This window comes from Olea europaea, chromosome 5 (genome assembly GCF_002742605.1).
Source record: "Olea europaea var. sylvestris chromosome 5, O_europaea_v1, whole genome shotgun sequence".
Classification (NCBI taxonomy): domain Eukaryota; kingdom Viridiplantae; phylum Streptophyta; class Magnoliopsida; order Lamiales; family Oleaceae; genus Olea; species Olea europaea.
In genome coordinates, this window is record NC_036241.1 from 1,055,954 (window position 1) to 1,070,604 (window position 14,651).

At 34.9% G+C, this 14,651-nt stretch overlaps 2 protein-coding genes across 2 annotated transcripts; both read left to right on the forward strand.

Moving 5' to 3' along the window:
• The first annotated feature begins 1,526 nt into the window (after positions 1-1,526).
• LOC111394352 lies at positions 1,527-4,788 on the forward strand. Its single transcript, XM_023020119.1, has 2 exons — positions 1,527-1,964; positions 3,760-4,788. The coding sequence occupies exons 1-2, from the start codon at positions 1,703-1,705 to the stop codon at positions 4,104-4,106; spliced, it is 609 nt and encodes a 202-aa protein (XP_022875887.1). The 5' UTR covers positions 1,527-1,702; the 3' UTR covers positions 4,107-4,788.
• A 5,697-nt stretch (positions 4,789-10,485) lies between these two features.
• LOC111394353 (calfacilitin-like) lies at positions 10,486-14,651 on the forward strand. The gene is made up of 3 exons (XM_023020120.1): positions 10,486-10,922; positions 12,718-12,995; positions 14,095-14,651. Exons 1-3 carry the CDS (start codon positions 10,661-10,663, stop codon positions 14,413-14,415), a joined length of 861 nt encoding a protein of 286 aa, XP_022875888.1. The 5' UTR covers positions 10,486-10,660; the 3' UTR covers positions 14,416-14,651.

Sequence of the window (14,651 nt, forward strand, 5' to 3'; positions counted from 1 at the left end):
TCCATTATCGTTAAAGAGCATCGCCGTCAGAGATGTGAGAGTCGAGCGACAGCATAGGTGCTGCACCCTCGCAGTCGGTGTTGTGAGCAATCTGACCGGTCGAAGTCGTCACTCGTCGATCTGAGCGTCGCAGAGTCAGCACTCACAGCTACGTCATTGTGGCTGCGCTGTACGACCAGCTAGTCAACGGCGATGCAATAGTGGCTCGATGCGCAGAAGTGTGTAAAAGCTGGTTTGTTAGTGCGGTGTGAGTGGAAGCCAGTTTGTGTTGGTGGCATGTGATGTGAGTTCTATGTTTGTGGAAGCCGATTTTGTTAGTGCTATGTGGGTGTTGTGGTGTGGTGATGTTCGTATTTTTAGCGGCGACAGTGTTGGTGGTGGATCTGGAGGCGGCGATGGTGTGGTTCAGACAGCGATGGTGGGTTTTTTCTGTGTGTTTGGTGGTGGCAGTGGATCTGATTGCGTCGATTTTGTTGATATTGGTGTTGGCGGTGGTGACGGGGTGATGTTGGTTACTAGTGACGGTGGTGGCAGTGGAGTTGGGCATTATCTCTTTCTCTTTTTGATCTGTAGGTAGTGATTTTGGGATTTTGTTGGTTGTATTTTCAAATCTTGACCGTGGTTGTGGTGGTGATGTTGGTGGTAGGATCTGATTGTTAATGGTTTTGGAGGGATGTGGTTGTAATGTTGGTTGTGATGGTGGTCGTGGAAGTGGTGATAGTAGTTGTGGTGGGTCGTCGTGAGATAGGAGTGTTTGTTAGTGATTGAGGTGGTGTGGTGGTGGTGCGACGATGGTGGTGTTTCTGGTAGTAATACTTTAGGTGTAATGGTGTTGGTGGGGTTCGGAGGTGGTGTATTGTTGGATGTGTTTGGAAGTGTTTTCTGGCTGTCGTGGTGGTCCTGGTGGCTGCGATAATTTCTGGTGGTGGTTGTGTTGTTGGTGTTGGTGTTGGTGTTGGTGTTGGTGGTGGTGAATGCGGTGGTGGTGTCGGGATTGAATGTTGGATGTCTGTGACCAACTATATGGTCACGTCTGTGATTATGACCGTAAACTGCGACATTAAAAATTCTATCATTTGTCATTAAAAAGTAATTCGTGACCATCAAATTTAAGAATATGTGACCCGTGACCTATAAATTTTTGAATTTGTGACCAATGATGTGAGCTGTGACCTACAAAATTTTTAATCTGTGACCAATGAAATAATCTGTGACCACAAAAGTTTTGATTTGTGACCTCAAAATAATCTGTGACCTACAAAATTTTTGATTTGCGGTCTTGAAATAATCTGTAACATTCGATGATATATGACCAATAAATAAATTCGTGACCAATAATTATGAATCCATGGTCATTAATTGTGTAACTGTGATTTTATTATATTTAATTAATAAATATTTTTAATTAGTTATATAGAAATCTGAATTTTGAATTTTTAAACTTTATACAAGATTTGTGAATTGATGTAAATAATACCCGGAATTGTATTTTTTCCCATTATTTATTTCCTTTTTGGAGTATTCTAACAATTTCGTATAAAACACTCTGAAGAAACATAAGGCTGCCCAATATCATTCCTCCCCCATTTCCCCCACCATGCTCTTCATTGCCTTCCCTAACAGTAATTGATGAGAATAAGCAACCTTAGATATTCCTGAATTGCACCCAGAACCACAGAAAATCAAACAAGGAAGAACAGTTATGGCGCGAAGCAGTAGTAATAGGAGAAAAATTGATATGGAGAACAAGGCGGGAGCATTCTTCTTGGCGACTTTAGTGATGTGGGGTGTCTCGGTTTTCTTCGAAATTTCTTTCAATAAGCGAATTGAGCTTGTTCCAATTCTTCTGGGCTTCGTTTTCTTCCAACTGGCCAACTGGATCGTTCGCAATTTTGTCTCGCGTGATCCTGTGTTTGTTAACACGTGTGTTTCTCTCCTCCATTCGTCAATTACTTCTGCCTCTGGTCAGCTTCACATTTCCTCTTTCGATGGTTTTTATTTGTCTGATTGAATTTGTTGTGATTATTGGGGAGTATTCTGTAATGGGATTCTGTAGTTTTGCCGGCTATTCTTATTAATTATTGATGGTTTGTAGAATTTGTTGCGTAAGAAAGTGTTGGATTTAGCTCATTAGATATAGCTGAATTATATGCCAATTTGAAAAAATTAAAAAAAATGAGGAGATTTTATCTTTGTGTTTGCTTGTTGATTCAACTGAATTGAATTACCCTTTTTTTCTTTTTCCTAAGAATAATGCTAGCATGTTCTTGAGTAGATTGGAATTTTCCGGGGCGGATTTTTTTTTTTTTAAATTGAGTTATTATGCTTCTGAGTAGCATGTACATGTAGATGAGTCCTTTCTTCTATTTGTCTCATTGTGGATTGTAGATTGTAGATTGGGGGAATGTTAATGATATAAGCATTTTTCTGTTTCTTTTCATACTGAGAATAACTAGAATTATGTATTGGACTTACGACTTCTTGGCTTTGTTCCTAGGACCAAACCATCATTATTTTATACTCCCTCCGTCCCATTTATATTGGTTGACTTTCTTTATTTTCTTGTCCTAATTATATAGTTATGTTTCTTTATTGAGAATATTTTATTTTGTTTGTTTATTAATATATCTCTATTTAATTTGCCTAGTTCTAATCAATTTTCTCCACTTAATCTTGAAATTTTACAAATATAAATTAGGAAAGTTTTTTGCAAAAATTGCTTTTTCAATTACTTTAAATAAGATTTCTTAATCTGTGTGAAAACAAAACCAGCCTCTATAAATGGAATGGAGGGAGTGTATTCCTTTGTTTGATGAATTTGTGTTCATTTTGGACAATCATGAATTCATGATGGCCTACTTGTGTTCATTTGTACGATTAGACAAGGGGATGGCTAAGAGCGGCTGTCTCACTAGAATAAATGTAGTAACTTAGCACTTTTGAATGAGAAAATGGTCTCTTTTATTTGAACTGTTTGAGTTACTAGTGTTTCAATCTATTTCCGCTTCATTCTATTAAATTCTACACACTGATATACTTTTGAGAGGGTTCTGTCAATATTATGATGCTTTATTTACTGTATTAAATATAAGGGGTCAATTAATTGATAAGAAAAGAAGGAACAGATTTATTGATTCTAGCTATAACATGAGCTTGTGTTTTTGATATTTGGATGAGCCTTTGATGAGGTAAATCCCTGGGAAATCGCAGTCCAAACAAAAAGATCAATTGTCTCACTTGGTATGGATATGCTTTTAACAAGAAAAAAGAAAAAATAATCGTATGTTGAAGTGATAGGACCAGAGGTTTCGTTGCAAGAATGGTTTGTTTTGCAGAAAAACTTCTTTCATTTCATTCTCTCTTTCTTTTGGGGCAGAATGGGATGGGTTGCTGCCCAGCTGGGTTTAAATGTCTCTCCTCTCTCGCAAAGTATTCTCATATATGTGTAGTCAAGATATTAACCCCTTGTTTGAGCCACATTCTAGGAAAAATGCATTATTCATGTCAAATCAATGGCAAATGTGTGATTAAAAAATAAGAAAAAATTTTAGATTTGCGTGTAATATTATTTTATTGAAGAATGTGTGGTTGAAATGATATCAAATCACTGTTGAAAAAATGTATTTTTTTGAAAATAATGTAGCTCAAACAAGCCCTAAAATTCATAGATGATTGATGATATTGTACATGAACTATGCTCTCTCCATTTTCTTAGTGCTGCTTTCATCTTTTCTGAATTAACCACGTTCATTTCTGCAGTCGTAATTATTCTGCTCAATCAGTGGACAACTAGTGGTCTAAACAAGATGTTTGAACACTCACAGTTGGTCGAGGTTACTTGGCCATGGGCATACCAAGCTTTGTGCTTTTCATGTGGTTATTTTGCATATGATCAGTGGGATATGTTGCATTATCGGCTGTACAGTGGTTGGATCCCTTCAATCCTAGTGCATCATCTAGTGCTCCTTGTTTGCTTCACTCTAGCATTATATCGGAAAGTCACAATCAACTATCTTATTCTCACTCTCATTTGTGAGGTAAAATTGCAAATTATCCATGCATTTCGTTACCAAGTCCAACTCTCTCTTTGGCATTTTCTTTTGTAGATGTTCTCTCATGCACAGATAAATGTATGCTCAACAAGCAAGGGATTCAGAGCATGTTTGGCTAATCTTAAAATGTTTACTTAGAAGTAAATTAAATATTTAGTAAATAAGTAAATTCTAATATGAATAATTCTTTTATTATTCAAAGTTGGAATAAGTTACTCTTTTGATAGTGAGGTAAGAGTCACTTGGGTAATCTTTTTTTACTGAAAATTTAGTAAAAAATGAAGGTGTATATTGCTAACGTGCCTTACTTCTTGGAACATCTGTCTTTGTATCCCCGAGGATACGACTTTTTCAGTAGGCATTGATTTTGAAGCAAGAACTGTAACTGTATGCACTTTCATTTCTTGTTTCTCTCTAAGATGTTTCAAACAATTCAGTCACTAGAAACTTTATGATTTCAACCATGTTTGCAGAAGTTCTTGGGTTTAATGAGACAACATGACCTGTGTGTATCATATGAACAATGGTCAAATATAAGAATGCACAAGCACAATGTATTAGGATTTGGATTTCTTCTTAAAATGTCAATCTGGTTAAGAAGGGTAGCTCGAGCCTTTAGGGTCTGTTCGGTAGTGATTATGAGAATTGATTTTTTGACCGTTATAGAGAAGAGTGGATCCTACCTGTGAGTGAAGAAGTCAAAATTGCGGCTGACCATGTTAAGTAACAGTCAAAAAATTGATTTTTTGTGGATAAAAAAATTAGAACCAAACGGGGGCTTAATGTTATATACTTATTTCATATTTATTAACCTTAACTTGCCCCTGCAAGATGGTAGCTCGTTTGAGCATATTAATCTTCAAAACCATGTGCTCATTTGAGTTTTATTCGGATCAAGGAACTTAATGTATTGTGATACGGAGAACTGGGTCCGTTTTAAAAGGTCAACCTTGTTAAGAGAATTAATCCAAGCTTTATACGTTGAATATTTTTATATTTATTCGATATGAGATATATATGTTTGGGGCATGTAATGTTATGTTCTCATTGTTGTTCCTAATGCCTCGGTTCTGGAGTTGATTGTTTCCTCTTATTTCGTCGAATATGAGTAATTGGTGCAAATCATCCCTGTCATTTTAGTTTTAGTATTTGGTCCCTTAAATCGACATTTCTTTGTGCAAAAGGTCATTGTTGTCTATTTTTTTCCATTAAAACATTAACAAATGAATAATGATTAATTTATCCTCCTCTTTAAATTAAAAAAAAAATAGAAAATAAACAAGTAATATTTTTAAAAAAAGAAGAAGAAATATTGCAGTCAAAGGCTTAATTTTTTCAAATAGTACAAACGAATCTCACTTACAATACCTTAAAATATATTTAAAAATTATTCTTTTCTTCTTGGCTGGGTTTGAATTAGAAGAGTCGGGATTGATACTTTGATTAAGATATTGAATGAACCCTCTAATTAAAGAAGAAATTTCATCTTCTGACATCATTTTTTAAGGCAAAAGAAACATGTATGAGTGTGTATGCAAATTGCAATCAACAAGAAGAATAGAGAAACAATACTTAACTGAAAATAGTTAAATCCCTAAAAAAATTTGTAGCTTCACTGAAAACGAAAAGATATTTGAACATGAAAGTTGATTACAGCAAAATAGTTAAATTCCAGAATAATGCCGCAATGGAATGGAGAGAGTGGGTAGTGGTGGTGCCCGATGGCAATGTGCGAAATTGAATAGGGAAGAAAAACTCTTCCTTTTTTTTATATTTTTAATTCTTTTCTTACATTTTTTATATTAAAAAAAAAAGAGAAAGAAATCAATCTGAGGGCCCAAATGTGAAAATTGAAATAAAATGAATGATTTGTACAATGAAGGCAAAAGATAAGAACGTTTTACGTCAATTATCCATATTTGACGAAAGGAGACGGAAATGGCCAATTCCACAACAAAATGTTGAAATAAGGTGCAAATGTCAAGTTTGAAATAATATGAAAGATTTGTGCCATGTGTACAAAAGATGAGGATGTTTTGTATTAATTATCCTTTATTTTACGTTGGTAATTGAAAAATAAGCACGTTCAAATAAGAAAAATTACTGCAACTTTAATTCGACTAGATTTTTGGGTTTTTATATATGGACCCACTCTAGTTTTAACGCCTTTTATAGATCGACATAGTAAATAACTCTATTTAGTGATATATCGGTACTTATTGACACCACATATGATCTAACGTTAATATTTGTAATCCACTGATCATTAGTGTAATTTATAGAAACTCGAGTTACTACTACTGTAAGAAAATAACTTAAATACCATTAAAAATAAGTACTCAAAATTTTAGTGACCATCGACGCAATTAACCCGTAAGTGAAATGTTTAGGCAAAAAGTAAGAATTATTGTTAGGAAAAAAAAATGTTATATAAATATGTTTAGAGATTAAAAAAAAATTACTTAAAATAATTTTTACTTTCTGAATTAGCCAAACATGCTGGTTGACTTGCCTTTCTATATAGGTCACAATAATGTGAATAAACGTCCGAGTTTGGCTTTTTGAAATCAATTTATTTTAGAAGATTGCGCGGTTGCATAAAAGATGTGGACTCCTGATTTGAATAATTATTGTGGAAACAGTCTTTAAATAATATTGTGATAAGATCTAGCTCATGGAAAGTTAGAGCTCGTGTAAGACGTTGCACTTGGCCATCCAAAATTAGCCGAAGAGACTTGAATCTAGCTTGACCCAAAAGTCAACATTTATTCAACTCGACAAATATGAATATATGCTAAGAAGGGCATGAAGTTCAAAAGTATAGTTGTCTATTTAAGCCATTCATTCCATGTAAGTGCATTCTCTAAATTATATTGAATTTATGCTTCTTTGTAGCCAATAATACCTTAGACATCTATCTCGATTGCTCTATAGTATTTTCAATAGTTGAGCTCGCTGACCACAACATTTGGAGTCTCAACATTGTTAAGAGGCTCCCAATAACTTTGATATCAAATAGCATTGAGTTGAGTTCAAAGTTTAGTACTGAAAATTTTATTAAGGGAAAAGATTTTAATGATTTATCGTTTCAGGTTAATTATCTCATGACACGGATTTGGAGGAAAATTGTAGCGAGAACCATAACCATTTCAAAAAGTGAAAATAGGTCCCAAACCGTTTAAATTTTGAAAGCTTTATCCCAAACCTTTATACAAATACGCAGTCGAATGACCTCTTGAGTGTTACCATCCAAAATTCTATTAGTAGAGCGTGTGAAATGCACTTGTCCAAATTTTAGACAGGCAAAACAGTCTCTTTACATTTTCCATAGAGCAATTCAAAGAAAAAAGAATGAAAATTCATCTTTTCCAACCCTATACATAGCCAACTGCCACCATCCCAAATGCAATCATGCAATTGCCATCCCCCTTTGGCACCACCACTATCTCTCATCACTTCCAAATCAGTACCTCGAAAACTAGGGGTTGTGAAATCGAAGGGACCCTAGGACAAGGAAGGGTGATGGAGGTAGCAACGAGACTTTGATAGTAGTAGTGACAAAGATGTGGTGGGCATGTTTAGGTTAGGTGGCGTAGGTTTGACGAAGATGATATTTTTCATTCTTCCCTTCGAATTATTTTCTTATTTTTCCGAATACCTATTTTTTAATCTTTCGCCTTTCAAATAAAGGTAAGTAGACAAGTTTGCTCTTTCAAAGTAAACAAGTTCAATTCACTTGCTTAACTAGTGAATATTTGGTTGAATTCCACCCAAAATTTGTCGTATTTTCCTAAACATTTAGGATGGTGTCAAAAACTAAAATGATTTGAAGCCCATTTGTAGTTTTTAAAATAATATTTGAAATCCAATACTACCATTAATTAGGAGTTTGTTTGTCTCCCATTTTGAGAGAAAATATAGAGTTTTGAATGGTAATTTTTGGCGAATGTGTGGTTGAAATTTAAAAAACCTTTATTGATTTGTGTGTAGAATTTATTGTGTAAATATGTGATGAATAATGTTACTGTAGCAAACAATTTATTTTTAAAAAAAATGACAAATAAGGGCTAAATATCAATTTGGTTGATATAAAATACTGGACAACGCCAAACAAAGATTGCATTTTTTGGCACAGTTCACTTAATTTTTTTTAAAATTCATTTTTAATCATACATAATGCTCAATTAAATAATTTTATATGTGAATTCACGCATTTTTTTTTAATCACATTCTACAATTTTATTTTATTTTTATTTTTATTTTTTTACCTCAAATGGGTCTCCCAAACATACATTTAGCCCCTATTTCATGGGGATTAAAATGAGATTTTTAATAGATTTTGATAAAAATTGATGAGTTATGTGATTGAAAAATTATGAATTTCATAAAATATGTAGCCAAAATCAATTATTGAATTTGACTTAAATTAAAATCTAAATTTTTATTCATGTCAAACAAAGGTTTAGAGTGTGTTTGGAAGCCATTTTTATGTAAAAATACATTTTGGAATAGTAAATTAATGAGAAATGTGTGGTTGAAAAATGAAGAAATTTTTTTTATTTACATGTAATATTATTTTAATGAAGAATGTATAGTTGAAAAGAAGAGAGAGAGAAATATATTTTGAAAAAAATGGGTACGAAACGGGCCTTAATATTCTTATTAGCTCTCTCAAGAATAATTTATTTACGAGGAAATTACAGGATTGCCGGTATTTAAAGATATGAGTGCAAAAATCAAGTGCAAATATTTTTTAATGAGAAATAAGGTATTATTTATACCCACACTACTTAATCCAAACAAACCCTAATCATTTTTTCATATCCTCAGATTTTTCACTTCTCGTCTCTCTCTCCACCATCCCCCTCTCTCCCTCACCCGCTCTACCTTCTCCTTCACTCAAACCTCCATTATCGTTAAAGAGCATCGCCGTCAGAGATGTGAGAGTCGAGCGACAGCATAGGTGCTGCACCCTCGCAGTCGGTGTTGTGAGCAATCTGACCGGTCGAAGTCGTCACTCGTCGATCTGAGCGTCGCAGAGTCAGCACTCACAGCTACGTCATTGTGGCTGCGCTGTACGACCAGCTAGTCAACGGCGATGCAATAGTGGCTCGATGCGCAGAAGTGTGTAAAAGCTGGTTTGTTAGTGCGGTGTGAGTGGAAGCCAGTTTGTGTTGGTGGCATGTGATGTGAGTTCTATGTTTGTGGAAGCCGATTTTGTTAGTGCTATGTGGGTGTTGTGGTGTGGTGATGTTCGTATTTTTAGCGGCGACAGTGTTGGTGGTGGATCTGGAGGCGGCGATGGTGTGGTTCAGACAGCGATGGTGGGTTTTTTCTGTGTGTTTGGTGGTGGCAGTGGATCTGATTGCGTCGATTTTGTTGATATTGGTGTTGGCGGTGGTGACGGGGTGATGTTGGTTACTAGTGACGGTGGTGGCAGTGGAGTTGGGCATTATCTCTTTCTCTTTTTGATCTGTAGGTAGTGATTTTGGGATTTTGTTGGTTGTATTTTCAAATCTTGACCGTGGTTGTGGTGGTGATGTTGGTAGTAGGATCTGATTGTTAATGGTTTTGGAGGGATGTGGTTGTAATGTTGGTTGTGATGGTGGTCGTGGAAGTGGTGATAGTAGTTGTGGTGGGTCGTCGTGAGATAGGAGTGTTTGTTAGTGATTGAGGTGGTGTGGTGGTGGTGCGACGATGGTGGTGTTTCTGGTAGTAATACTTTAGGTGTAATGGTGTTGGTGGGGTTCGGAGGTGGTGTATTGTTGGATGTGTTTGGAAGTGTTTTCTGGCTGTCGTGGTGGTCCTGGTGGCTGCGATAATTTCTGGTGGTGGTTGTGTTGTTGGTGTTGGTGTTGGTGTTGGTGTTGGTGGTGGTGAATGCGGTGGTGGTGTCGGGATTGAATGTTGGATGTCTGTGACCAACTATATGGTCACGTCTGTGATTATGACCGTAAACTGCGACATTAAAAATTCTATCATTTGTCATTAAAAAGTAATTCGTGACCATCAAATTTAAGAATATGTGACCCGTGACCTATAAATTTTTGAATTTGTGACCAATGATGTGAGCTGTGACCTACAAAATTTTTAATCTGTGACCAATGAAATAATCTGTGACCACAAAAGTTTTGATTTGTGACCTCAAAATAATCTGTGACCTACAAAATTTTTGATTTGCGGTCTTGAAATAATCTGTAACATTCGATGATATATGACCAATAAATAAATTCGTGACCAATAATTATGAATCCATGGTTATTAATTGTGTAACTGTGATTTTATTATATTTAATTAATAAATATTTTTAATTAGTTATATAGAAATCTGAATTTTGAATTTTTAAACTTTATACAAGATTTGTGAATTGATGTAAATAATACCCGGAATTGTATTTTTTCCCATTATTTATTTCCTTTTTGGAGTATTCTAACAATTTCGTATAAAACACTCTGAAGAAACATAAGGCTGCCCAATATCATTCCTCCCCCATTTCCCCCACCATGCTCTTCATTGCCTTCCCTAACAGTAATTGATGAGAATAAGCAACCTTAGATATTCCTGAATTGCACCCAGAACCACAGAAAATCAAACAAGGAAGAACAGTTATGGCGCGAAGCAGTAGTAATAGGAGAAAAATTGATATGGAGAACAAGGCGGGAGCATTCTTCTTGGCGACTTTAGTGATGTGGGGTGTCTCGGTTTTCTTCGAAATTTCTTTCAATAAGCGAATTGAGCTTGTTCCAATTCTTCTGGGCTTCGTTTTCTTCCAACTGGCCAACTGGATCGTTCGCAATTTTGTCTCGCGTGATCCTGTGTTTGTTAACACGTGTGTTTCTCTCCTCCATTCGTCAATTACTTCTGCCTCTGGTCAGCTTCACATTTCCTCTTTCGATGGTTTTTATTTGTCTGATTGAATTTGTTGTGATTATTGGGGAGTATTCTGTAATGGGATTCTGTAGTTTTGCCGGCTATTCTTATTAATTATTGATGGTTTGTAGAATTTGTTGCGTAAGAAAGTGTTGGATTTAGCTCATTAGATATAGCTGAATTATATGCCAATTTGAAAAAATTAAAAAAAATGAGGAGATTTTATCTTTGTGTTTGCTTGTTGATTCAACTGAATTGAATTACCCTTTTTTTCTTTTTCCTAAGAATAATGCTAGCATGTTCTTGAGTAGATTGGAATTTTCCGGGGCGGATTTTTTTTTTTTTAAATTGAGTTATTATGCTTCTGAGTAGCATGTACATGTAGATGAGTCCTTTCTTCTATTTGTCTCATTGTGGATTGTAGATTGTAGATTGGGGGAATGTTAATGATATAAGCATTTTTCTGTTTCTTTTCATACTGAGAATAACTAGAATTATGTATTGGACTTACGACTTCTTGGCTTTGTTCCTAGGACCAAACCATCATTATTTTATACTCCCTCCGTCCCATTTATATTGGTTGACTTTCTTTATTTTCTTGTCCTAATTATATAGTTATGTTTCTTTATTGAGAATATTTTATTTTGTTTGTTTATTAATATATCTCTATTTAATTTGCCTAGTTCTAATCAATTTTCTCCACTTAATCTTGAAATTTTACAAATATAAATTAGGAAAGTTTTTTGCAAAAATTGCTTTTTCAATTACTTTAAATAAGATTTCTTAATCTGTGTGAAAACAAAACCAGCCTCTATAAATGGAATGGAGGGAGTGTATTCCTTTGTTTGATGAATTTGTGTTCATTTTGGACAATCATGAATTCATGATGGCCTACTTGTGTTCATTTGTACGATTAGACAAGGGGATGGCTAAGAGCGGCTGTCTCACTAGAATAAATGTAGTAACTTAGCACTTTTGAATGAGAAAATGGTCTCTTTTATTTGAACTGTTTGAGTTACTAGTGTTTCAATCTATTTCCGCTTCATTCTATTAAATTCTACACACTGATATACTTTTGAGAGGGTTCTGTCAATATTATGATGCTTTATTTACTGTATTAAATATAAGGGGTCAATTAATTGATAAGAAAAGAAGGAACAGATTTATTGATTCTAGCTATAACATGAGCTTGTGTTTTTGATATTTGGATGAGCCTTTGATGAGGTAAATCCCTGGGAAATCGCAGTCCAAACAAAAAGATCAATTGTCTCACTTGGTATGGATATGCTTTTAACAAGAAAAAAGAAAAAATAATCGTATGTTGAAGTGATAGGACCAGAGGTTTCGTTGCAAGAATGGTTTGTTTTGCAGAAAAACTTCTTTCATTTCATTCTCTCTTTCTTTTGGGGCAGAATGGGATGGGTTGCTGCCCAGCTGGGTTTAAATGTCTCTCCTCTCTCGCAAAGTATTCTCATATATGTGTAGTCAAGATATTAACCCCTTGTTTGAGCCACATTCTAGGAAAAATGCATTATTCATGTCAAATCAATGGCAAATGTGTGATTAAAAAATAAGAAAAAATTTTAGATTTGCGTGTAATATTATTTTATTGAAGAATGTGTGGTTGAAATGATATCAAATCACTGTTGAAAAAATGTATTTTTTTGAAAATAATGTAGCTCAAACAAGCCCTAAAATTCATAGATGATTGATGATATTGTACATGAACTATGCTCTCTCCATTTTCTTAGTGCTGCTTTCATCTTTTCTGAATTAACCACGTTCATTTCTGCAGTCGTAATTATTCTGCTCAATCAGTGGACAACTAGTGGTCTAAACAAGATGTTTGAACACTCACAGTTGGTCGAGGTTACTTGGCCATGGGCATACCAAGCTTTGTGCTTTTCATGTGGTTATTTTGCATATGATCAGTGGGATATGTTGCATTATCGGCTGTACAGTGGTTGGATCCCTTCAATCCTAGTGCATCATCTAGTGCTCCTTGTTTGCTTCACTCTAGCATTATATCGGAAAGTCACAATCAACTATCTTATTCTCACTCTCATTTGTGAGGTAAAATTGCAAATTATCCATGCATTTCGTTACCAAGTCCAACTCTCTCTTTGGCATTTTCTTTTGTAGATGTTCTCTCATGCACAGATAAATGTATGCTCAACAAGCAAGGGATTCAGAGCATGTTTGGCTAATCTTAAAATGTTTACTTAGAAGTAAATTAAATATTTAGTAAATAAGTAAATTCTAATATGAATAATTCTTTTATTATTCAAAGTTGGAATAAGTTACTCTTTTGATAGTGAGGTAAGAGTCACTTGGGTAATCTTTTTTAACTGAAAATTTAGTAAAAAATGAAGGTGTATATTGCTAACGTGCCTTACTTCTTGGAACATCTGTCTTTGTATCCCCGAGGATACGACTTTTTCAGTAGGCATTGATTTTGAAGCAAGAACTGTAACTGTATGCACTTTCATTTCTTGTTTCTCTCTAAGATGTTTCAAACAATTCAGTCACTAGAAACTTTATGATTTCAACCATGTTTGCAGAAGTTCTTGGGTTTAATGAGACAACATGACCTGTGTGTATCATATGAACAATGGTCAAATATAAGAATGCACAAGCACAATGTATTAGGATTTGGATTTCTTCTTAAAATGTCAATCTGGTTAAGAAGGGTAGCTCGAGCCTTTAGGGTCTGTTCGGTAGTGATTATGAGAATTGATTTTTTGACCGTTATAGAGAAGAGTGGATCCTACCTGTGAGTGAAGAAGTCAAAATTGCGGCTGACCATGTTAAGTAACAGTCAAAAAATTGATTTTTTGTGGATAAAAAAATTAGAACCAAACGGGGGCTTAATGTTATATACTTATTTCATATTTATTAACCTTAACTTGCCCCTGCAAGATGGTAGCTCGTTTGAGCATATTAATCTTCAAAACCATGTGCTCATTTGAGTTTTATTCGGATCAAGGAACTTAATGTATTGTGATACGGAGAACTGGGTCCGTTTTAAAAGGTCAACCTTGTTAAGAGAATTAATCCAAGCTTTATACGTTGAATATTTTTATATTTATTCGATATGAGATATATATGTTTGGGGCATGTAATGTTATGTTCTCATTGTTGTTCCTAATGCCTCGGTTCTTGCTTCCTATAGCTACATTCGATTTTTTTGCACGTTCGGAAAGTGCGACGAATGGTTGGCGTTCGTGATGCCCAGAGCATAGTTGTGAAGATAGAATGGATTCTTAACTGGTTGACCTTTGTCTTCGCAAGATTCACGTCACATGTTCTCATCATAATCAAGCTACTCCAAGATGCTCCCAAGTTTGGGAAGGGAATCGAGCTTCCGCTTGCTTTCCTCGGAATGGTGGGGATGAATTTTCTTAACATCTCTCTTGGAATTGATCTCTTTAAGGCTTACAGGAGAGAGACAAGAACACAAACACAGAATGATCATAGTAACCATCATGAATGATTGATGTAAATATAGATACTGTGTTCGGTAAGATGGATTGAATAGCACTAGTGTGTCTTAAAAAGAAAAAAGAGGTTAAATCTTGTTCGTACATTAAAAGTTCAATGATTTATTCTTTCATTACAAGAATGTTTACGCTAGGAATGTCTTCCTACTTAAATATGTTGGAGTGTTGTACATGATATCGTGTACTTTTTGCTCAAGTTGAAGAAGAATATTTTTGGGCTTTTGATTAA